The 23,154-nt window shown below is 39.2% G+C and overlaps 1 protein-coding gene across 1 annotated transcript; it reads left to right on the top strand.

Moving 5' to 3' along the window:
• On the top strand, nucleotides 1-22,450 carry PPP2CA (protein phosphatase 2 catalytic subunit alpha). The gene is made up of 7 exons (XM_065918561.1): nucleotides 1-340; nucleotides 14,373-14,582; nucleotides 17,757-17,930; nucleotides 18,451-18,540; nucleotides 19,047-19,208; nucleotides 20,649-20,767; nucleotides 21,564-22,450. The coding sequence occupies exons 1-7, from the start codon at nucleotides 239-241 to the stop codon at nucleotides 21,634-21,636; spliced, it is 930 nt and encodes a 309-aa protein (XP_065774633.1). The 5' UTR covers nucleotides 1-238; the 3' UTR covers nucleotides 21,637-22,450.
• The last annotated feature ends 704 nt before the right edge of the window (nucleotides 22,451-23,154 follow it).

The following is a 23,154-nucleotide window of genomic DNA, read 5'->3' as shown; positions in this document are numbered from 1 at the left end:
CACGCCGGCGGCCGCCATTACAGAGAGCAGAGCTTCAGGGCTAGAGAGAGAGTGGAGGAGGACAGCGGCCGGTGGCCGAGCACAGAGGGGCGAGTCACAGGGCCAGCGCTAGCGCCGAGCAACCGCCAGTACCCGCACAAATACTCCGGGAACCGGCGGCGGCGTGTGCGTGTGGCCCGTGTGCGGGCGGCGGCGCGGGAGGAGCGCGGAGCGGCAGCCGGTTCGGGCGGGTGGCATTATGGACGAGAAGGTGTTCACCAAGGAGCTGGACCAGTGGATCGAGCAGCTGAACGAGTGCAAGCAGCTGTCCGAGTCCCAGGTTAAGAGCCTCTGCGAGAAGGTGAGCTACATCTCGGATGGGGGAGCCGCGGCGGGCAGAGCCCTCCTGAGAAGGAGGCCGCCGTGGGGAGGGTGCAACATGGCGGAGGCCCCGGCCCCCCGAGCCTCCCGGACCCGCGCCCGGCGCGGCCCGGAGGCGGCTCCCGGGCGACCCGGCGCCCCCTGCCTCTCGCTCAGGGATTGGTTGTCGCTGCCACGGCCGCCTAAAATGGCGCCGTTCACTCAACTCCGGGGCTTTAGAGCTTCCCGGCTTTGGCGCGGGGCGAGATGGCTGGGGGGAGTGAGACCCTGTGGGTCGGAGTTGGGGAAGGTTTAGGTAAGAGAACTTGGGTTCTGTGGCTTGGGAATGGGGCCCAGAGCTCTTCTCTGAGGTGAGTAAGAGGCTTTTTACTGGTTCTCTGGCCTAATTCTGAGGTCCAGAGCTGTCCAGAGGCTCCCCGAAAGGCAAGCTTGTAGACCAGATCCCAGGTCCTACCTAAAGGCCCCACAGCTTTAAGTACTGTCTTGGGTGGTTTCTGTTAAACGCACCGAGCAGTCTCTTCTAGAGACTTAAGGTGTGTTTTTGAAGAATTTTAAGATGGATCTCTAACCTACCAATGTTAGAGGTGGTATAGGGAGCAGTGTAACTTCTTTTTCATAGTTGGAAGAAATGGAGAATTTGGTGAGTCATACTCCATAAGGAACTTTGGATTGGAAATCAAGTGTCAGTTTATGATTTATATGCTGACTCAAATTGGGTAGTGTGAAACCCTTCTCTAAGCCATTTTTTTTTGCCATTTATTTTTTAAATGAGCACCGTGAACTGTAAGAGCAGCAAATATTGTGTCCTAGCTCCTTGCTGGAAAAGTTGTGTATTTGTGACTTTAAATAGTGATAGTAATTATATATGTCGATTCAGCTTTTTCTGTATTCCAGACGTTGTGCTTAGTGTTAAAATAATTTCTCTCACGGATGTTGAAATTGGAATGTTGTAGTCTGTTTCAGCAAGTGCATTTTAAGTTACCTAATTCCGATTTATTTTTCCCACGGAGTTGGGGAAACAGGTAGTCTGTTGGATTTAAGTCTTATAATTCAGTTTTCTAAAGTAGAGAAAATGATGAGCTCCACCATGAATGCTTCAGCGTAACCTTTTCAAAATTACCTGCAGCATCTCATTTTACTTACACAGAATTGTGGAATGTCAGCCTTTCTGTAATAGTGAAGGTAATTATTAGACAGCAATTATGCTGACTTGTGGTTTAATGGGAGCTTGATGTATATGCTCCTAAAACAGGCTGTTTCAGATACTATTCTGTGGGTAATTGCAATTTAAGTGAGTCTAATTCAGATTTGTTTATCCCCAAGCTTCGACAGAAACTGCTAGTTGATGAGGTGGCGCATCATCTCACCGAGCTGAATTTTAATAGTAACAGTGTAGTCTTGTGTTGCTTCTTGATCCTTAATTCATGAGGATGACGTTTGTTTTAAAGGTTTAGAAATAGACTTTTAAGGATCACTTAATGTATAATGTTAGGTCTTAGTGTTTAGGTACTACTCTAAGTGATGATTTTAATGACTTCTAGGGTTGAGTTCTTACTCTGTATACTGACTTTCAGTCAGCAGTTGGCTAGGTGACTAGTCATTTGCTTAGAAAACATTGCAAGAGAGCAATGGTGTAGTTAGAAGCCCACCAAACTGTGCGATAGACCTGGACACTAGTCCTCTTTCTGCCACCAAGTAATTGTCTCTGACCTTGAGGCAGCCACTTCACTTGGTCCTCCTGTCTAGAAGCTAGAATTAAAACAGATGTCCCAAGGTTCTTTCTAATCTGAGAGAGTACAGTTCTATTTTAAATTAGTACTGTGTTTAAATATTGAAAACTTACTAGATACCCATGATTGCTTACTTTTATGAGAAGAATGAAAAATAATCATGCTTATCCTCAAGGAGACTGAATCTAGTTGGAAATCAGTTGCAGATGGACCACAGAGGTAGAGTGTTCTTGTTGGAGACAACAGAAGATAATACTGGAGTTAGTGGGGTGCTGAGGCTTGATCTATTTGGTGAATGGTCATTGTTTCCCACCTCTTTTTAAATTTAGATGTGGTGAGATTAATCAATTTATGCTTAATTCTCCATTGCTCATTTACTGCATCAAGATTTTTTTTTCCCCCTGCATCAAGATTTTAATTCTTAGAGCCAAAAAAAAGGAAAAAATATTTGAAGCTAGATATCTAAGTCTTGGATCCTTTTGGGGAGATACCACACAGCTTTCAAAATGTTTTTAACTTGTTAAGTACTCCAAGTCTTAGAACTCTATTAGTCTTTCAAGCTAAATTAATTTGAAGGCAGCTTTTTAGATAGACGGGACAAGTTAAAGTACATGACTTACAATCTTTTGTACAATTCTTTTTAGTGAAAAAAAAAAGTTCTCTTTTCACCATTAATATTTGTATGACCAGTAGTACATCTAGTGAAGGCTACATATTTTGAAAACCTTGAGGGAGAAACTTTGATTACTATTATAGTTTTTTTCTTTTTTCCCTTTTTGTTTTTAAAGAAGAGATACTTGGTGGAGATAACTAATTCTTCATTTCTTTGGTTATAAGAAGAAAAGTGTGTCTTTATAAGCAAGAGTGAATATGGCTTTTATGTTGTTAACTAGTTAAGATTTTCTCCCGCCAGGATGCGATCTATATCAAAGCCAAGGATGTTGTTGTGTGCCTAGCTCTAGTAATAAGCAGTCTTGTTTTGTTCAGCAGTGGTTTCATTTAGGTATGATTTTTGGCTTTGTGCTTTCATGTCTTACCAAACTTGTGGAGAATGTTGTTTGTATCCAGAGGAGTTCTTTACCTAGGCATGCTGTTTCCTATTGCTGTGCAAGCACTATAAATAAAGTGCAGTATGAGTCTTCCTTCTGGTTGGATGACCTGCAAAATACCTGACCAAGGTTAAATTTCTATATGAAATGGGTAACATATTTTTGTGAGTCTGTATGTGTGTGTTTAATTTAAAAGATTGTTTGACTCATTTCCATAAAGGTAATTTGAATATCAAGAACAAGCAGTTGTGGGGGCAGCATGATACAAATACTATTTTCATCATACTATCACATAGGCAATTCTCTTAACAAGCTTATAAAACAGTTATCCTCATAGATAGAAACCACACCTTGGAAAGGTTAAGAGACTTGGCTACAGCGACTAAATTGAGATTGCCTAGTTTTATAGACTTTAAGCCCAATGTTCTAGTCTTACTTCACAGCCTCCCTCTCTTCTAAGGTAGTGTTAATAATGAAGGTTGCAGATGAATTGAGGCCAAACTGAATTGCAGACTCCTCAGTTGTGTAAAAGAAAGTATAATTTTTGTTCTGATTGCTTAAAAGCTTCCTATTCATGTCACATACTGTTGTCTCACTCTGTCCTGGAGGAGGAAACAGTAATTATTCTTTAATATTGGATGTGGCTAACTGCATTTGCCTCTCAAATAAGATTAGTGAGGTGAAAACCCCAGTTCGTTTTCTGTGTATTCTAAGATAGTGTAAATCATGATCCAGAGAATGAGCTCTAAAATATTCTAATAAAGCGTAGCTGACATTTATATTGTTCATTACAGCTTGTTAAAATGCCTTTCTTTTTATCCTCATAGCTACCTTGATCAAGGCTGTTTGCCTGGGTGTATTTTGTGGTCTTCCAGGCGTGAATCAGTAGTGCAGTTGTCTTTGAGTTGACTTAATGAGGAAACACTAAAAAGGTGAACAGTTCTTTTTGGACACACAAATTTCCCCCCTCCCCCAACTCTACCTTTGTTTCTCTGTCAGAATCAATTGTGTCTGCAAATATGGGCAGTAGAACTGAGGTGAAACTCATACTATAAAAAGAATGATGGACACTGGAAGAGCATTTGAGATAACTCTTGTTTGGTGTTCTTTTTCCTGGTTTCATTGTAAGTCAGGTTTGTCAGTTACCTGTAGAGTATATTTATTTAGTTTTGAGGAGATGAGCTTTAAGGAAAACCAGGAGACATTGGGTTTGGATTAATGTAATGGTGGAGAGGAGTCTCTCTTGAGGGTGCTGAGAAGAAGTTGGAAAAGTTATGTGTGGCATAGAATCAACTCCCTTCCTTTTACTATTTTCTTTATATTTAGAGCTGTTTCTCTCTTTTTTTTTTTTTTTTTTTAGAGCTGTTTCTCTTATTTGCACCTTTTTTCCTTACCCATTTCTCATTATCATCCTTTTATGAAAAAACCTCAATCTGCACTCCACTGCACAAGGGAGATCTGAAATAGAGTATAACTATGGAGGGGATTTCAACTTCTGGAGCAGACGTTGTAGAAGAGACTGAAGTGGAGAGAGGTCTGGTGGCCAGTAAATGGCTGGGGTGAGTGAGGTCTGAAAGGACTGTAAAGAGCACTCTAGGACTGACTGCTTAATTTTTTCACAGTACAAAGTTACTGTTGCCTGTTGATTGATTGGTATTGTGATTTGGAATGGATGAACAAAGCAGTGACAGATATATCTGCATCTGGGTATTTTCTAAACTATACGTGACCAGCTGACCAGTCACTCTGGCACACCCTGTCCCCACCTCTGCCTTAGTCATTTAGTCATTCAGTGGGAATTTTTACCTTTCTGTTGTTGAGAGGCCTGAAAGAAGATTGAGAACCTTTTTTCTAGAGTGCCCCTGAAAGATAAACATTAGATAACGTAATCATGCAAAGTGTAGTTCACATAAGTTATGGAGTGTCAGTGATACTGCTAACTGTGACAGTGTACATTTGTTTTTGGAATACATGCAACCAAAAATTTGTATGCTCTCCTTTTATGTTCTATTTTCACTATTTAAGTTTGTCTAAATAGTGTTATTGTTGTTGTTGTAGGGATTTGTTATTGCTCTGTAGCAGGGTTTTGGATAAGTTGGGAGGTTGAACTTGTCAGCTCCAGATAGGGAAGATTTTAGAATTTTTGTGCTAGTGGCTATCACGTTAATTGTCTTTCTCTGCTGCCCATCATCTGTAAACTGGCAGTGTTGCCTGCTATCTGTTGGGGGACTTTGACTTCCAATAAAAAAACTTTTTAGTGATGAAAGTGAAAGTCACTCCATTCGTGTTGACTCTTTGCAATCCCATGGCCTGTACAGTCCGTGGAATTCTCCAGGCCAGAATACTGGAATGGGTAGCCTTTCCCTTCTTCAGGGGATCTTCCCTACCCAGGATTCTTTACCAGCTGAGCCACACGGGAAGCCCAAGAATACTGGAGTGGGTAGCCTATCCCTTCTCCAGCGAATCTTCCCTACCCAGGAATCGAACAGGGGTCTCCTGCATTGCAGGTGGATTCTTCCCAACTGAGTTATGAGGGAATCCCTTTTTAGTGATGAAAAGAACTTTAAAGGTCCTTAAGGCTAAGTCACCTCTCACAGATGAGAGAAGAGACCAGACTCAGTGAGGATGAATCTCATTCAGGATGGATTGTTGTGAAAATTTTAACTGTATATATAGCAACATTTCTCAGTTTAGTAGATTAACATTTTTTTCCCCTATGCAGGAACGATTGGGACTGTTTAATTCATGCATGTGGGTATGTTTGTTGGTAGAGATGGGAGCCATCCTGTTGCAAGTGAGACACACTGCTTTAAAGAAAAGGTCAGGACTTCCCTGGTGGTCCAGAAATTGGAAATCTGTTTGCCGGTGCAGGGGACACAGGTTCAGTCCCTGGTCTGGGAAGATCCCACATGCGTGAGGCAACTACTGAGCCTGCATGCCACAACTACTGAAGTCTGAGCGCCCTAGTGCCTGTGCTACCCAACAAGAGAAGCCACTGTGATTAGAAGCTCGCACATACCGACAAAGAGTAGTTATTTCTCTAGCTGCTTGGGGCAGCTAGAGAAAGCCCATGAGCAGTCATAAATAATTTAAAATATTTTTTTTTAATGTTCATTTTGGTCGGAGGTAAGATGGTTATTTGACAGAAACAGATGGGAAAACATCACATACTCTCTTGATAGAATTTTAGGATTCCCCTCATCCCTGACCTTTTTCTTTCCATTAGACCCTAAATCAAAAAGCAAAGTGTGAAAGTCGCTCAGTCATGTCCAAATCTCTGACCCCATGGGCTGTACAGTCCACTGAATTCTCCAGGCCAGAATACTGGAGTGGGTAGCCTTTCCCTTCTCCAGAGCACTTATAAATACAGAATTTTAATCAAAAACGACTGAAATATTTCATAAAATATTAGTGGCTCCTGATCAGTATAATTAATGAAAGACTAAGTTTATGAAGAAAGATTTGGTAGTTGGAGATAATTACTCAAGATTCATTTGCTTCTAGAGCTTAGTAATATGTCCTGCCTTATGTATGACACCAAAATAAAAATCTGGTCACATATTTATCACAAACTTAAAAAAAAACTTTTATATTAAACCATAAAGGCAGTATGAAGCAAAATGAAATTCTCTTAGGATATTGAAAAACTTCATTGTTGCAAACTTATTGTGCTTTTTATTTTATATTTTGAAATATCTTTCCATGCCTAACCAGGATACCTAACATGGTTGTTTGATCCTACAGGCATTTTATTTATTTTTACTTCTTATTTTTTGGTCACACTGAGCAGTGTGCAAGATCTTCCCTGCAGAAGAAGCATGGAGTCTTAAAAAAGTTTTCAGATGTCTTTAATTTTTCACTTAAACTGAGAAGTAAAATTCAAAAATTACTTTTTTGTTTGCTTCTCATGTGTTTATGGCTGTACTGGTAGAAGATATATTCAACTGATTGAAATATGAAATGTAAAATTTACTTAAACTAGAGTTCTAATGAACACTAGAATTACCAGATTTTTCATAGAAAGATCTAGTTTGTGTGGACACACTGTGTAGGAGAAGAAATACCTGATGCTATATAAACATGAAATAAAAAGTCTGAACTCTTAAATGAAAAGTGTCAGTTAAATTAGAAGATAACACTTCATATCTGAAATAGCTGAGATGGGTACGGTCTTCCATTTATTACTGCATAGTACGTTGGGCAGTAGTTGGTCCAGTAGTACATAGAAAACAAAAAATGTTAATACTGTAATGCCACAGTTGAAAATTTCCTGACAGAAGTGATTCAAATAATAATACATGTATAGATCTGTTCAGGAGCATGTTATACAACAGTTTACATTGATGAGTATCATGCTGTAGGAAACTGGATCAGTATTTGGAACTTTAGGACACAAATTGAGATGGTGGCCACTTGTAAACTGGAGCGGAATACAAAGAAATGAAAATAGCTTTTGTTGGTATGGTAAAATTGAGAAGGCCATATTCTTACAGGTTAACCACTGAAATAAAACAATCTCTTAGGATTTTATTGTTTTCCAGTCATTTTATACAAAGAATTTTTACACTGTAATTATTTTGTATTTTTAAATGTTTTTTCTTGATTTAATAATAAAATGCATAAATACATTACCTGTTTTTTATTTAGAATGTAAAAATGCATAAATGTGTTGCATAGCCTTTTCTGCTGTGTAAATTACATAGAAGTTATATCACTATTGTATATCCTTAAGGAAATTAATATATATAAATGGTTGGTGAATCTGTTGTTCATGTTTTCTTCTTTTATTTGCTTTCCTTGAAAAATCTTGGCTCTGTTGATCTATTTTCCGTCTGATTTGTTTGCAATTTCACATTGTTATGGTGGTTAGGGATAGTCCATATCTAAGAATATAAAACAACTCTATAGGTCATTGACCTTATTACCTGATGGTTTTTTGTGGGTTGAAAATAAAATGAGATTTCTGAATCCGAACTCAGAATGCTGAGAGGATGTTTATAATAAGTTAATGTTCCTGACTGTTACTGTCCTTTGGGTGAATCTTTTAAGTTTTAGTTTAAAAATTTTAGAACATATAAGAAATTTAAACTTTCCACAGTTACTTGTGATAAACTCTTATTAAATGGAATAACTTGTTTCAGTTTTGACTTTGTTCTGGGAAGATACTTCCCTTGAATTAATTCATATCAATCTGTATCATTTGACTGAATTTCAGTAGGGGCCCAATAAATCAATATGGTGCTAGTTACACTGTTTTAAGTCCTTGAGAAATGTTTTAGGGGAAATAGAAGTTTGGGAGGTGTGTTGCTTTTGCTTCTGTGAATAATTCAGATGACCTGAGGCTTTAAATTTTGGGAGTTAGAATACCAAGAGAGTGAAAAAGGTAGTTATTAAAATTTTTTTAAATGTTTAATGTTAACTAAGTTACCTTGAAAGTCTTTTTCTGCCATTTACTTTGAGCATTAAACCAGAGAGTTGAAGTTATATAGCCAGCCGTCTTTGAAACTGGTGGTTGGTAAAGGCTTGGACACTAAAGATGGTGACTCATTAGAGGTCTCTCTGGGTGACCCGTAGAGGGGGGCTTCTGTTAGGTGCTTCTCGGATTTATAGGCCTGACTCCTTGTGATAGCACAGCTTCTCTCAGACATTTCTATGATTAGTTTTCCTGACTGTAGAATAATCTTTAACGAGACGTCTGCAGTCTTTTTTGTTATGGTGTTCTGGGAATTTCATCTTTTGGTGTAGTGATCATCTGAGAGCTGGTAAATTGAGATTTTTTTTTTTTTTAAGTGTGTTTTAACTGGTCCTTTATAAGCTTGAATATTTACTACAATGTATTTAATAGTTGGCTGGATTGCATCTGATATATACTACTGACTTCTTCAGGATTTAATTATAATTTTTCTGGTCTAAAATTTGCTGGGAAGGGAGGAGCAAGTTTTGACTTTCCCAGGGTAAGAGTGTTCACTTTATCTATACAGTGGCCTTTCCTTTTCAGAGGACAGTATGGTAGTGTCAACATAAAAATAGTACAAACTGCTGCATATGCTCATAGGTCCACTTCATGAAATCTTTCAGGAAACATGCCAGCATACGGATACAAGGGAGCAGGTACTGGGATATACATTTCAGTACACACTCCTTGTATCCTAATCCTTCAGGAAGTATTTTACTTCCAGTGTGAGAAATTGACCTGGTCTCTATGTGTATGCATTATGAACTCTGAGGAGACTGCTTTTCCCTTAATGTTGTTTCTAGTTTGCAAAGAAATTGCAAAGAAAACTATTACGTTTCTGTGGGAATATAATATGTATATAAAATTTTGTAAATAAGACTTCAGAAGGATATACCTCAGAATGCTGTGGTTGGTTATTTTTCCCAAGAAAAGTAGAATTCTGGAGAGTGGTCAGAAGGGACATTTAGTTTTATCTGCTGCTAAAGTTTTTTTTTTACAAGAATGTATTACTGTTGGTAATTCCCTAACTGTCCAGTGGTTATACTTTGCTTTCCAGTGCAGGGGGTTGTGGGTTGGATCCTAGTCAGAAAGCTAGGTTCCCACATTAATAGAGGTAGTTTAAACACACACACACACACACACACACACACACACACACACACACACACACACACACACACACACACACACACACACCACACACCACACACACACACCACACACCCACACCTGAAACATAGAAACAATATTGTAACAAGTTAAATAAAGACTAAAAAATAAAATTAAAGGTAGATACAATGTTTATCATTGTGATTTGTCTAAATTGAAAGCCCTGAAAGTCAGAAAGCTAGGTTCCCACATTAATAGAGGTAGTTTAAAAACACACACACACACACACACACACACACACACCACACACCACACACCACACACCCACACCTGAAACATAGAAACAATATTGTAACAAGTTAAATAAAGACTAAAAAATAAAATTAAAGGTAGATACAATGTTTATCATTGTGATTTGTCTAAATTGAAAGCCCTGAAAGTCAGAAAGCTAGGTTCCCACATTAATAGAGGTAGTTTAAAAAAACACACACAGACACACACCACACACCACACACCACACACCCACAACTGAAACATAGAAACAATATTGTAACAAGTTAAATAAAGACTAAAAAATAAAATTAAAGGTAGATACAATGTTTATCATTGTGATTTGTCTAAATTGAAAGCCCTGAAAGGAACAAATAGCATTTAGGCTTTTCTTTTATGATTTGAATAGAAATTTTGAGTAGATTATAAGGGATTTAAGGCAGTTACAAGCTCAACTCCATGCTCTCTGATGACTAGATAGGTAAGATGGGGAGTGGGGTGAGACAGAGGGGATTTATGTATGCTGTATACAGTTGATTCCCTGATGGCTCAGAGAGTAAAGAATCCGCCTGCAGTGCTGGAGACCTGGGTTGATCCCTGGGTTGGGAAGATCCCCTGGAGGAAGGGCATGGCAACCCACTCCAGTATTCTTGTTTGGAGAATCCCCATGGACAGAGGAGCCTGGCGGCTACAGTCCACGGGGTCGCAGAGAGTGGGACGTGACTGAATGACTAAGCACAGCACACAGCTGATTCACTTCGCTCTTCGGCAGAAACTACACAACATTGGAAAGCAGTTATACGCCAGTTTAGAAACAGTAATAAATCACAGGAAATACTATTTTTTAAAAGGCAGTCATTAATGACAGCTTTAACTTCTGGTGGAAATAAGTGTGGTAACATCAAGGCAAGATTTACATGGGTTTAAGTAGAATCTATCATTTCATTCATAGTATGTACTGAGGACTTCACGGGTGGCTCAGTGGTAAAGAATCCTGCAATCCAGGAGACCCAGGTTCAGTCCCTGGGTGGAAAGATCCCCTGGAGGAGATCCCCTGGAGGAGAGCAGGGCAACCCAGTCCAGTATTCTTGTCTTGAAAATCCTATAGGCAGAGGAGCCTGGCAGACTTGAGACCATGGGGTTGCCAGGAGCAACTTGGCGACTGAGAACGCATGTCTATATATACTAGGTGCTGATAACATTAGGCCCAGTATTCCAAATAGACATAGTAATGGAATATTTAATAACAGGATATTCTGCTTTTCAGTAGTAATGAATTGGGAAGTTGGAATTACTGTAGAGAGATAGAGTAAATGAATTTCTTAAGAAATGGCCTCTTTTTGAAATGGAATTTTTTTCTAAATTTAAAAATGTTAAGATCAAACTAATTAACATTTCTATGTCAGTGGTTGATAAGTGTCCTGAAATAGTCTCCCCAGAATGTTTGGAGACTTCAAAATAGTTCTTAAGCTTGACTGCACCCAAGACAGCATAGAGTAGGGAGGGAAGACTTATTTATGCTTGGATCCCACCCACGAAGATTCTGACTTAATTGGGAGAAGTAGTAGTTGGGCATCCGAATATTTTTAAAGATTTTTCTAAGTGATTTTTTACTGTGCTGCTAAGGTTGCGTCCCACTGCCTTAAAACCAGTCTGTAGGGAATTTCTCTGGTGGTCTAGCAGTTAAAAATACCCCTACCACTGCAGGGGAGGTGGGTTCCCTGGTCCGGGGAAGTTGTACATGCTGCAGGGCAACCAAGCCCATGCTCCCAACAAGAGAAGCCACTGCAATGAGATGCCCTCACACTGCATCAGGAGAGCAGCCCCCACACCACAACTGGAGAAAGCCTACGCACAGCCACCCATGCAGCAGTGAGTAGATCAGTGCGTGACGTCCTTGGGTGCTGCTCACAAGGTAGTGAGCTGTGGCTCGTTAGCCCCAGTCCTCTCCCTGAGAGAGTCTTGCACCTTCTGTAGCAGCTCTCCCCCGTGGATGTGTTCTGCCTTCTTCTACTTGAGAATAAAACTCCCCGTGTTTGTCAGGCTTCTGTCCTCAACCTAGATACTTGGGCTTTTTTCTTTATAGCTATTACTGTTGTTTCTTCATTATCCAGAGAACTTGGGTACCATTTTCTAAGCCTGTACTTATGCCATTGTCCTGGGAGACGTTCAGGGCTCTCTCTGAAGACACCAATACCTATCCGGTATCTCAGTTTAAGTTCTTGATTCCCTCAAAATAAGAAGTGCCTTCTACATCTGGGGTGGTGTTCTAGCGAGGTGCTGTGTGGACAAGCAGTTCCCAACCTTTTGACACCAGGGACTGGTTTCATGGAGGACTATTTTTCCATAGAGGAGGCTAGTTTTGGGATGATCCAAGCACATTACATTTATTGTGCACTTCATCTTTATTATCATTACATCAGCTCCACCTCAGATCATTAGGCGTTAGATCCCAGAGGTTGGGGACCCCTCGTGTAGACAGTGGTGGATAAAGTGAATCTGGTGATAATTTTTAAGCTGTCACTTTGATTGTTACATGGAAAATAAATTGGAGGAGGAAGACTAGAAACAGGGAGATCGTTGTGGAGGCTAACAGCAATCCAGGCGAAGTGATGGTCATTTGGATCAGGATGTTGACAAAATATGTAGAAGCATATGGATTGAGATATGTTTTGGAAGGAGACAGGCAAGACTTGTCGGTCATTTGGTCCCTGAGTACTTGTGGGTGACCTTTAAGCTCTACTGCACCTCAGGTATCCGCAGTCATAACACTACCTCTGAAATCCTAAATTCACTCATCAGATCTTCTGTCTGTTGGATCTTTGTTTTGCTACTACTTTAATTAGACTTGTTTTCAGTTCATATCCATGCTCTGTCTCCCCCCCCCCCCCCCCCCCCCCATATTTCCTGCCTGGATGACCGTCTGTCATCGTGGTTTGCCTGGATGCAACTGAGGTGATTCCTGGGATTCAGGACTACCAGTGCTAAAGTCAGGTGGTTTGTTGACCCCACCTTAGTCTGCCCTTGTCTCTGTTTCTCCATACTGTGCTATAACCATGTTATCCTTTCCTTTTTAATTCCTTGGACTTTAATACATCTCTTTTTGCATCTGCTAATTGTAATAATTCCCCAAATCCCCCTCACCAACCCTGGCTTGGTAATGATTGGTCTTACTGACTATATCTCCAGGGACTAGCATGGGGTCTGGCACAAAGTACCACTCATAGTCGAGCAAATGAGTGGTTATCTCCCAGTCACTCAACAGTTTTTAGCATACAGTAGTGGGAAGATCCCCTGAGGAAGGGAATGGCAACCCACTCCAGTATTCCTGTCTAGAAAATTCCATGGACAGACCATGGGGTTGCAAAGAGTCGGCCATAACTGAGAAACTAACACAAGTGATTAATAAATATGTGTTGGAAATGAATAAAAGAGTTTCTATTGAGTGGACTATTATGTTACTCTTAAAACTAATGTTTAGAACTTCCCTGGTTGTCCAGTGGTTAAAATGCTGCCTGGCAGTGCAGGGGACATGGGTTTGACCCTGGTCCTGGAAGATCCCACATGCTGAGGAGCAGTTAAGCCCCTGTGCCACAACTACTGAGCCCACACATTCTGGGTCCCTCATGCCCCAACTGCCAAGCCTGTGCTCCGCAACAAGAGAAGCCCACACACTCGAATGAAGAGAAAGCCCATGTGCGGCAAGGAAGACCCAGCACAGCCAAAAAGATAATAATTAATCAGCAAGAAATAAAGATAAAAATTGAGTTTCCTGTCAAAGTAATGTTTGAATTTGTGGTTACGTGGGAAAATGCATAGGATGCTAGTTTTCTAAAAGCAGCATAAAAACCATGTATATTGAATAGTCAACAGTTGTAAAACAGTAAGTTTGTACTTTGATATGAAGAGGGTAGAAACAAAAACAAAATCCAAAGTTTTAATATTGTCCCCAGAATCTTTTTTTAAATAAAGTAGGGCTAAGAAACCTCTCCACATAGCCTGAAATCCTAGAGTATATTGTAGTTACAACTCTAAAGCTGAGGAACTAGGTATCTGAGTGTCTTGCTCCATATGACTGCTAATAATGGTCTCTTTAGCATTTAGTTAGATGGCAACTGATAGGCCTAAAACTTATGGTACTGATGGGAAGAATGGGATTGTGCATCTTGATACATGTTTTTCCTAGGATCAGGGATGAGATAGCTGTTGGATAGATTTTAGGCATGTCTTGCCCTCTTATTTTAATGGGGTCATAATTATCTGCTTTTTCATCTTATGCTGAGTCTGCCCTTAATACAAGCTGTATTAAGTGCAGCTTGTATCTTAAGTATAGCTAAACATATCTTTGTTTATGTTGTTTAATGCTAAGTGTCTTGGTTTATGTTTCTCCTTCTGTAGGCTAAAGAAATCCTGACAAAAGAATCCAATGTGCAAGAAGTTCGATGTCCAGTCACTGTCTGTGGAGATGTGCATGGGCAATTTCATGATCTCATGGAACTGTTTAGAATTGGTGGCAAATCACCAGATACAAATTACTTGTTTATGGGCGATTATGTTGACAGAGGATACTATTCAGTGGAAACAGTTACTCTGCTTGTAGCTCTTAAGGTAATTTCAGTTTTATATTTGAGCATTTTGAACTGGATATGACTGCCCTCTTGAATGCCCTCCCCCCACCAGTGATTTGTGGTCTTCTCTATCTGCACGTTAGATTTTAGAATAAATCTCCACATTTAGGAATCTAGATATTCAAATTTGGGACTTAATAAATCACGTCTATCTTCATTCTGAGTGTGAGGGAATGGTACAGAATATAAAAACAAGTTATTTTCTAAGGAAAAGAATGCCTCAGTCAGATGATTTAAAAATGCTAGAGGGCTGGTTAAATAGAAGTTTTATTTAATAAATTGGAGTTAGAACAGGTAATATAATTACCTTCCTAGGTATTTTTGAAGCATAATTTACTAATGGAGCTGCGCATTTCCAATATTGGCATGTTTATATCCTTTGACAGAACAACCCTGTAACTAAATGGTATTGAGGAAGAAGTTTTAAGAGGAAAGAAGCTTTACGTATATGAAAATGTAAATTGTAGCATTACCTTTAATTCACAGAAGGAATTGATATAAATAACAGTAAGTGAATATCTAAGTTATGACTTATCTCAGTGGAATAGTTTGCACCCGTTAGACATGACGTGATAATCTAGTACAATAGAAATGATAATTAAAGAAAGCCAGCTGTTTTTATACCAGTTGTAGCTTTGGGAAATATACAAAGATTTGAAGGTGAAACACAAAATGGTAGAAAACATTTTAGGATAACCTTTCGCTTAAATTATTAGAGTTTTCTTTTGGGTAGATAATTTTATTAAAGAATATGTAAAAATGGTAAGATGACTGACAGCATTTTCTAGTATTGGAGAAGCACTGAGATGTGGTTTTGGCAAACACTGAATTTTGAGCAATTGACAGAAATGTAAGTGTTGATGAAGCAACTAGTCTGAGTCATGTAAAGTGCTGCAAAAGATTTTCAGAGGTCATTATGTTCTGCATCTGTAAATTGAAGGAGTGGAATTAAATGATGGAAAGTTTCTGCAGTGACTGTAGATGCTATGAAAGCAATCTTGCAAGCTAACCTATACTTAAAGCCCAGGATGAGTCCCAACGCTCAGAGGAAGAATAAATATACTAACTTTTAAGAACTCACGTTTGGGGTTTCCCTGGTGGCTCAGTGGTAAAGAATCTGCTTGCCAGTGGTGCAGGGGACATAGATTTGGTCCCTGGTCCATGAAGATCCTCGTGCTGCAGGACAGCTTTCCCGGTGTGCCACAAGTACAGAGTCAGTGCTCTAGAGCCTGTGAACCACAACTCCTAAAGTGCGCGCACCCTAGAGCCCATTCTCCGCAACAAGAGAAACTACTGTAATGAGAAAGCCATGCTCCTAGAGAGTAGTTGTTGCTCGCTGCAAGTGGAGAAAGCCTGTGTGTGCAGCAACAAAGACCCAGTGCAGCCATAAATGAAGAAATTTTTTTTAATGGTGTTTGTGTTATGAACTGAATTTGCCACTACCTCCTCTTCCACAAATTCATGCTGCATCCTAATTCCCAGTACCCAGAGTGTAGCTGTATTGGAGATGGGGCCTTTGAAGAGGTAATTAAGGCAAAATGAGATCATATGGGTCACCCCTAATCCAGTATGACTGGTGTCCTTACAAGAGGAGATTAGAGCACAAAAACTGGGACGATGATGAGAAGAAACGTGGAGAAGATGGCCATTTCCTAGCCATGGAAGAGAGACCTCAGAAGAAACTAGCCATGCTGACACCTTGATCTTGGACTTCTAGCTTCTAGAACTGTGAGGAAATAAGTTTCTGTTGCTTAAGCTTTCTAATATCTGGTATCCTGTATGGTAGTCCTAGCAGACTTAATACAGGGGAAAGGAAACTTCAGCAAATAATGCTGAAACAGTTGTGTATCCCTATGCAAAAAGCAAACTTAAACTACCTCATACTCTACAGATAGGTCAAAATTAATTGGAGATCTCAATCTGAATTACTAAAGCTGTGAAACTTCTAAAATAAAACATAGGAGAAAATTATTTTTGTATCCTTGGGTTTGACAAAGATGATTTAGGTATGCTATCAAAAGCACAATCCATTAAAATGCTGATAAATTGGACTTCCATCAAATTGATTTTTTGTTCTTCAAGAGATATCACTAAAAAAAAATCTGTATTCATACATATTTTTAAAACCTATACTAACTCAATATGAGAGCAAATAATTTTTAAGTGGACAAAATATTTGAATAGATGTTTCACCCATGAAGGTGTATGAATGGTCATCAAGCACATGAAAAGATGCTCAAACCTTAGTTATCAGGGAAATGCAAATTAAAGTCAAAATCAGGGCCAGGGACTTCCCTGATGGTCCAGTGGGTAAGACTCTGTGCTCCCAGTAAAGAGGTTGCAGGTTCAATCCCTGATTGGGGAACTAAGATCCCACAGGCCGTGTGTGGCACAGCCAGAAATAAATCAGACCCAGTAGAGTGGTTTTCATGGGTGAGGCTAGTCATACCAAGTGTTAATTTGTTGAAGATATTAGAACCATAGAAATCCACCCAAGAGAATTGAAAGCGTATATGCATACAGAAATTTTTTACATGGCAGTAAGATCATAGAAACATTATTCACAATAGCCTTAAACTGCAGACAGGCCAAATGTTTAGCCAGCTAATGAATAAAAAGCCAAAACAGTAGTTATAGTGGAATGCTGCGCAGCAGTAAGAGACAGACCACTAATTAACATACAGATGAGTCTCAAAGATACTCTGCTAAGTTAAAGTGGTTTAAAAAAATCTACATTTTACATGGTTTCATTTCTATGAAATTTCTAGAGAAAACAAATCTCAAGAGAGTATTAATAATTGCTGAGAGAGGGAGTTAGAAGTGATCGCAAACAGGCATGCGGGATCTTTGGGTTAATGGAAAGGTTCTAGAACTGGATTATAATGGTTGTATAACTAATAAAAAAAAACTCATGGATGGAGTTTTGCAGCTTATGATTATGCTTGACATAAAGTTGGTGGTAGTGAGATGGGGTTGGCAGATACCCCGTGGGATAAATATCTGTAGGTGTGATTTCACTTTTGTGTGATGTGGGAGTGTGAGATATTTTTTCCAACAAAATTGGAACTCTGTATTTTCCTGTAGAATGTTTGCTGGGTTGTTACTTGGTTTTTGAAGGAGCCAGCTGTTCATGTTTTCCATTTTTTTGTTTCAGGTTCGTTACCGTGAACGTATCACCATTCTTCGAGGAAATCATGAGAGCAGACAGATCACACAAGTATATGGTTTCTACGATGAGTGTTTAAGGAAATATGGAAATGCAAATGTTTGGAAGTATTTTACAGACCTTTTTGACTATCTTCCTCTCACTGCCTTGGTGGACGGGCAGGTATGTAAGTCTTCTTAAAGCTTACGTTTCTAATTATTTTCAGGCATCTTCTTTCTTAACATTTAGGTGCCAGTAACTTATTTTCCACCTTCACATCCTTCTGGGCCCTCATTTTGTTAGGGACACTGAACCATGGAGTAGGGTGGAAGATAACAGCCCATCCATCCTCTTAGGCTGTTTCTGGACATGTTGGGGAGATGTAATTAACTGTTTTCTGGTCCCAGTAGACAAGTGCACAGAGAAATTTCAAGAAAATTCTATGAGAAGGAAAATAATAGTTTATGATGAGGGTAAAGTCAAGATCTAATTGGAGTTTGGGTGCAATAGGGATGGTTTATCAGGAAGAAAGAGTATATTCCATAGTTTAGAGTGGGATGAAAGAAAGATCCTGCAGAAACAAGCCCAGTTCTGGCAGAACACAGAAACAACCAAGGGGGCTGAGTGATGTGGGCTACTGTTTGCAGCTTAGTCTATAATGTTTATTTTAAATGAAGGTAATGTTGGAAACCATTCTTTTCAGATCTTCTGTCTACATGGTGGCCTCTCACCATCCATAGATACACTGGATCACATCAGAGCACTTGATCGCCTACAAGAAGTTCCCCATGAGGTATTATTCTTTTTTTGATAATAAATTTTTTTCTTTTCAGAAAACTTTAGAAAGAGGAACTGTTCTTAATTGTAACTTAGTTCATTTTATGTATTTTCTTGTTAATTCTCAAAAATCATCCCATGTGGTGTGAGCACTCCCGTTGACCCTATTCTTCGGAAGCTAACATTAAGAAACCTGCCAAGATCACGACAGCTCTGGGACTAGGTTTAGGACTGAGGTGGTGACTATTTTCAGAGCATCTATTTTAATTACTAAACTATACTGTTAATTAGTTAGGGCTTGATGCTGTTAGAACTCATTGGTATAGGCCATGCGTCTTAAAGACATCTAGAAATAGTTTCTTACTTATTTGACACAGATATTTGAGTATCTGCAAAACCTTTTACCGGTTTTGGCAAACACCATTCAAAAAGTGACTTAGTAGGGCGCTTCTGATTAAATTACTGAGATCACATATTAACCAGTTTTCCAAGAGGTAGTCTAAAACTTAACTTGCTTTTTAGGGTCCAATGTGTGACTTGCTGTGGTCAGATCCAGATGACCGTGGAGGTTGGGGTATATCTCCTCGGGGAGCTGGTTACACCTTTGGGCAGGATATTTCTGAGACATTTAATCATGCCAATGGCCTCACGTTGGTGTCTAGAGCTCATCAGCTGGTGATGGAGGTACGTTTTGTTCTTTGACATTGACTTGCTTTTTAAATAAACTTAAGATCTTATGAAATTTTAAATTATATGGTATTAGTGAGAATATGCATGTATTTTTCTGATGAGTGTACCATTATAGCCTGAACCTTTACGATGGATACACACTAGAATTAAAAGCCCAAGCTTTTGGGGCTTCCCTGGTGATCCAGTGGTTAAGAATCTGCTTTGCAGTGCAAGGAACACCAATTGGATCCCGGACCAGGAAGATCCCACGTATGGCAGAGCTAACAGCATGGCAGCTGCAACTGCTGAAGCCAGAGTGCCTGGAGCCTGTGCTCTAGGACAAGGGAGGTCGCTGCTGCGAGAAGCCTGAACACCGCGGCAGAGAGGCCCCAGCCCGCTGCGACTAGGAAGGCCCCCATGCAGCATTGAGGAACCCCCATAGCCAAAAAATAAAACTAAGTAAAATCTCAGGCTTTTGATCCAAGTGTTAAAATGTTCTGAGATAGTTCGTAATGACTGAGCAGTGCTAGGGATTTAAGGCTGAGAAAGTAAGATGGAGGAGATGGAAATATAACATTTTTTAATCTCGGTTTTATTACACATATTTAACATGCATATATATGGAGGAGAGTTTGGCAAGAAATACACCCAAAATGTTTAAGTGATCCTTTGGATGGTAGGATTACAGATGATTTAAAAGAAGAAACTAAAGGGAAAGGGGCTAAATTCATAGCATAAAACATTAAGCATACTTATAAAATTAAGATTCAATTTAGATTAATGCTGACACAATTCTGTGATTATCCATAAAGTCTGACTTTGCTTGAGATAGGGAAAGAAATTTGTGAACAGTACTTTAAAAGCTACTCATACATTCAGGTGAACTTTGGAGGGTTGAGGTTGGAGTTCCTAGAGTCATCTCTCCTTCGTGTCTGGACAGTTCAGGTAATGCCAGTGTTGAGGACAGAATCAATGAGGTTCTAGTCTCCAGGAGTGTGTATCTGCCTGTCCAAGGAATGACCATATACTCATTCTTGTATTGTGTTTAGGGCTGTTGCAGTAAGAAATGAGAGAAGTAGTTTATCCTTTTGAGATTGGTGGTTTTGTTTTTAGTTGTTGTTGTTTTTAGGACCTTTCTTGAGTTCTGCATAGGGAGTTCCTGGTGGTCTAGTGGTTAGGATTCAGTGCTTTTGCTGCTGTGGCCTGGGCTCACTCCCTGATTGGGGACCTGAGATCCCACAAGCTGTGCAGCATGGCCAGAGGGTGAGGAGGGGTCATTGTGCAGAGTATAGGAAATTGTTAGATCATCCAGAAACAAAGCAGTGCTTTTGTAAAAACCTTTTGGGGAAAAGGGCAGATCTATTTTCTTTCTTGAAGGGAGTCACCTTTAGCTGTATGTAAATAAAGGAGTAAAATATAGTTGTTGTTTTTGTTTTTCTGTTCTTTTCCTTGTAGGGATATAACTGGTGCCATGACCGAAATGTAGTAACGATTTTCAGTGCTCCAAACTATTGTTATCGTTGTGGTAACCAAGCTGCAATCATGGAACTTGATGATACTCTAAAGTACTCTTTGTAAGTATTCACACCTGAGTAGTTGGTTACCATTACTTAAATATTAGTTTTAATGGGAGGTTTAATAGTTCAAGAGTTTATGCTAAATCCAGATTCCAAACAGATTTTAAGGTTTTCTTTGAAATATATCAACAGAAACCTAGACCATAATGTGAATTATTAGGATCTTAACTTTAAACATATACTTTTATTGTAGAGTAAATAAATCCTGAGGATGAAATGATTATAGATACAGTACCTTAGACTCTTTAAAACTTATTTAGTAGAATCTTTTCAAATGGTCTCAGAAGGAACCACAGTGTATAGAACCATATCCTCTGGCTGATGTTGCTGTGGCTCTTTGAGGAGGCATACAGCTAGAAAATGCATGTAAGATGCCTGATAAGGCTACAGTTAGGGTCCTATCACATAAGTCATTGGATAGAAAAAGTGTAAAAATGTGCACAAGAATGAAACGTACAGCACGGGGAATGCAATCGAATAATACAGTAATAACTGGTGACAGGTGGTAGTTAGACTTACTTAGGTGACTCTTGCTGTAATTACTGTACAGAAATTTCAAAACAATATGTTATACTGCTGCTGCTAAGTCGCTTCAGTCGTGTCCGACTCTGTGCAACCCCATAGACGGCAGCCCACCAGGCTCCGCCGTCCCTGGGATTTTCCAGGCAAGGGTACTGGGAGTGGGTTGCCGTTGCCTTCTCCACTATGTTGTACATCTGAAACTAAAACTTAGACTAATATTGATATTATCAGTACATTGATGTCTTAGAGCAAATATGTCTTTGTTTTTCAGCTTGCAGTTTGACCCAGCACCTCGCAGAGGCGAGCCACATGTTACTCGTCGTACCCCAGACTACTTCCTGTAATGAAATTTTAAACTTGTACAGTATTGCCATGAACCATATATTGACCTAATGGATATGGGAAGAGCAACAGTAACTCCACAAGTGTCAGAGAATAGTTAACATTCAAAAAAACTTGTTTTCACACGGACCAAAAAGATGTGCCATATAAAAATACAAAGCCTCCTGTCATCAACAGCCGTGACCACTTTAGAATGAACCAGTTCATTGCATGCTGAAGCGACATTGTTGGTCAAGAAACCCGTTTCTGGCATAGCGCTATTTGTAGTTACTTTGCTTTCTCTGAGAGACTGCAAATAATAAGATGTAAACATTAACACCTCGTGAATACAATTTAACTTCCATTTAGCTATAGCTTTACTCAGCATGACTGTAGATAAGAATAGCAGCAAACAATCATTGGAGCTTAATGAACATTTTTAAAAATAAGTACCAAGGCCTCCCCTCTACTTGTGAGTTTTAAAATCGTTTTGTTTATTTTCAGGGATACCGTTTAATTTAATTGTATGATTTGTCTGCACTCAGTTTTATTTTCCCTTCTCAAATCTCAGCCTCATGTTGTTCTTTGTTACTGTCAGAACCTGGTGAGTTGTTTTGAATGGAACTGTTTTTTTTTCTCCCTGCTGTAAGATGATGTTACTGCACAAGAGCACTGCAGTGTTTTTCATAATAAACTTGTGAACTAAGAGCTGAAAAAGTCAAATTTTAATTGTATCAATGGGCAAGACTGGTGCTGTTTATTTAAAAGATACATCAATTGATAAATTTTAGAATCTGTAGAATTCTAGGAAAAAATAAAAATCAAGGCCACAACATACTCTCTCGTAACTCCTTGACATTCTTTAAATGAATTTCAGGACTTATAGTCCAGATAGTACAGTTTGTCAAATTGCCAGAATGCTCTTTGTGGATTCTTCTTCCTGCATGATGTCTGCAAGAAAGGAAGTGAAATCTGTGTGCTCCTTCAGTAAGACCTGATTGTAAAACCATATGGATCAAGAGATAAGATGTTCAGACTTTGTTGAAAGCATGTTTTCAGGTAGAGTTTAACAAACTAATGTGTCTACTTATATCAGTCACTGCAGTTTCTGGTAATAAATATTGCTGTGTAACATGGACATTTTGACAATTGACAGATTGGTAAGTTTTTAACAAATACTTGTACGTTGCTTGTCATATGACCTTAGAGTTAAATTGTCTCAGATAAGATATAGCTATTAAAATATTTTCCTCTATTAATTTAAGTTCTTTATATGATACTGAACCAAATGAAAAACTGGATCATGGTTTAGTGTTATGCACATTCACCCAAGGATAAAAATGGCATTTGAAATGAAGTGGCAGTGATAAGCACATGAGTTCTGCCCCAGCCTGTCTTTTATCCTTTGAATAATATTAGGAAGTTGAAACAGATACTAATACTTGATTGTTTTAAGCTACCAGGATAAATAAACTTCAGGACACTTAATTGTGTGGGTATGGTAATGAAAGTTTTGCTTTGTACTGTGGTGAATTTGGAAC

The sequence above is a fragment of the Muntiacus reevesi genome, chromosome 1, assembly GCF_963930625.1.
Source record: "Muntiacus reevesi chromosome 1, mMunRee1.1, whole genome shotgun sequence".
Lineage (NCBI taxonomy): Eukaryota > Metazoa > Chordata > Mammalia > Artiodactyla > Cervidae > Muntiacus > Muntiacus reevesi.
This window is presented reverse-complemented; position numbering and strand designations above follow the sequence as displayed.

Bases quoted from the DNA above. Each gene is read 5' to 3' on its own strand.
- PPP2CA (XM_065918561.1), top strand. From the start codon at position 239: ATGGACGAGAAGGTGTTCACCAAGGAGCTGGACCAGTGGATCGAGCAG. The intron at 18,541-19,046 runs GTATTATTCTTT...CTTGCTTTTTAG, and splicing joins TACAAGAAGTTCCCCATGAG to GGTCCAATGTGTGACTTGCT. The intron at 20,768-21,563 runs GTAAGTATTCAC...TTTGTTTTTCAG, and splicing joins GATACTCTAAAGTACTCTTT to CTTGCAGTTTGACCCAGCAC.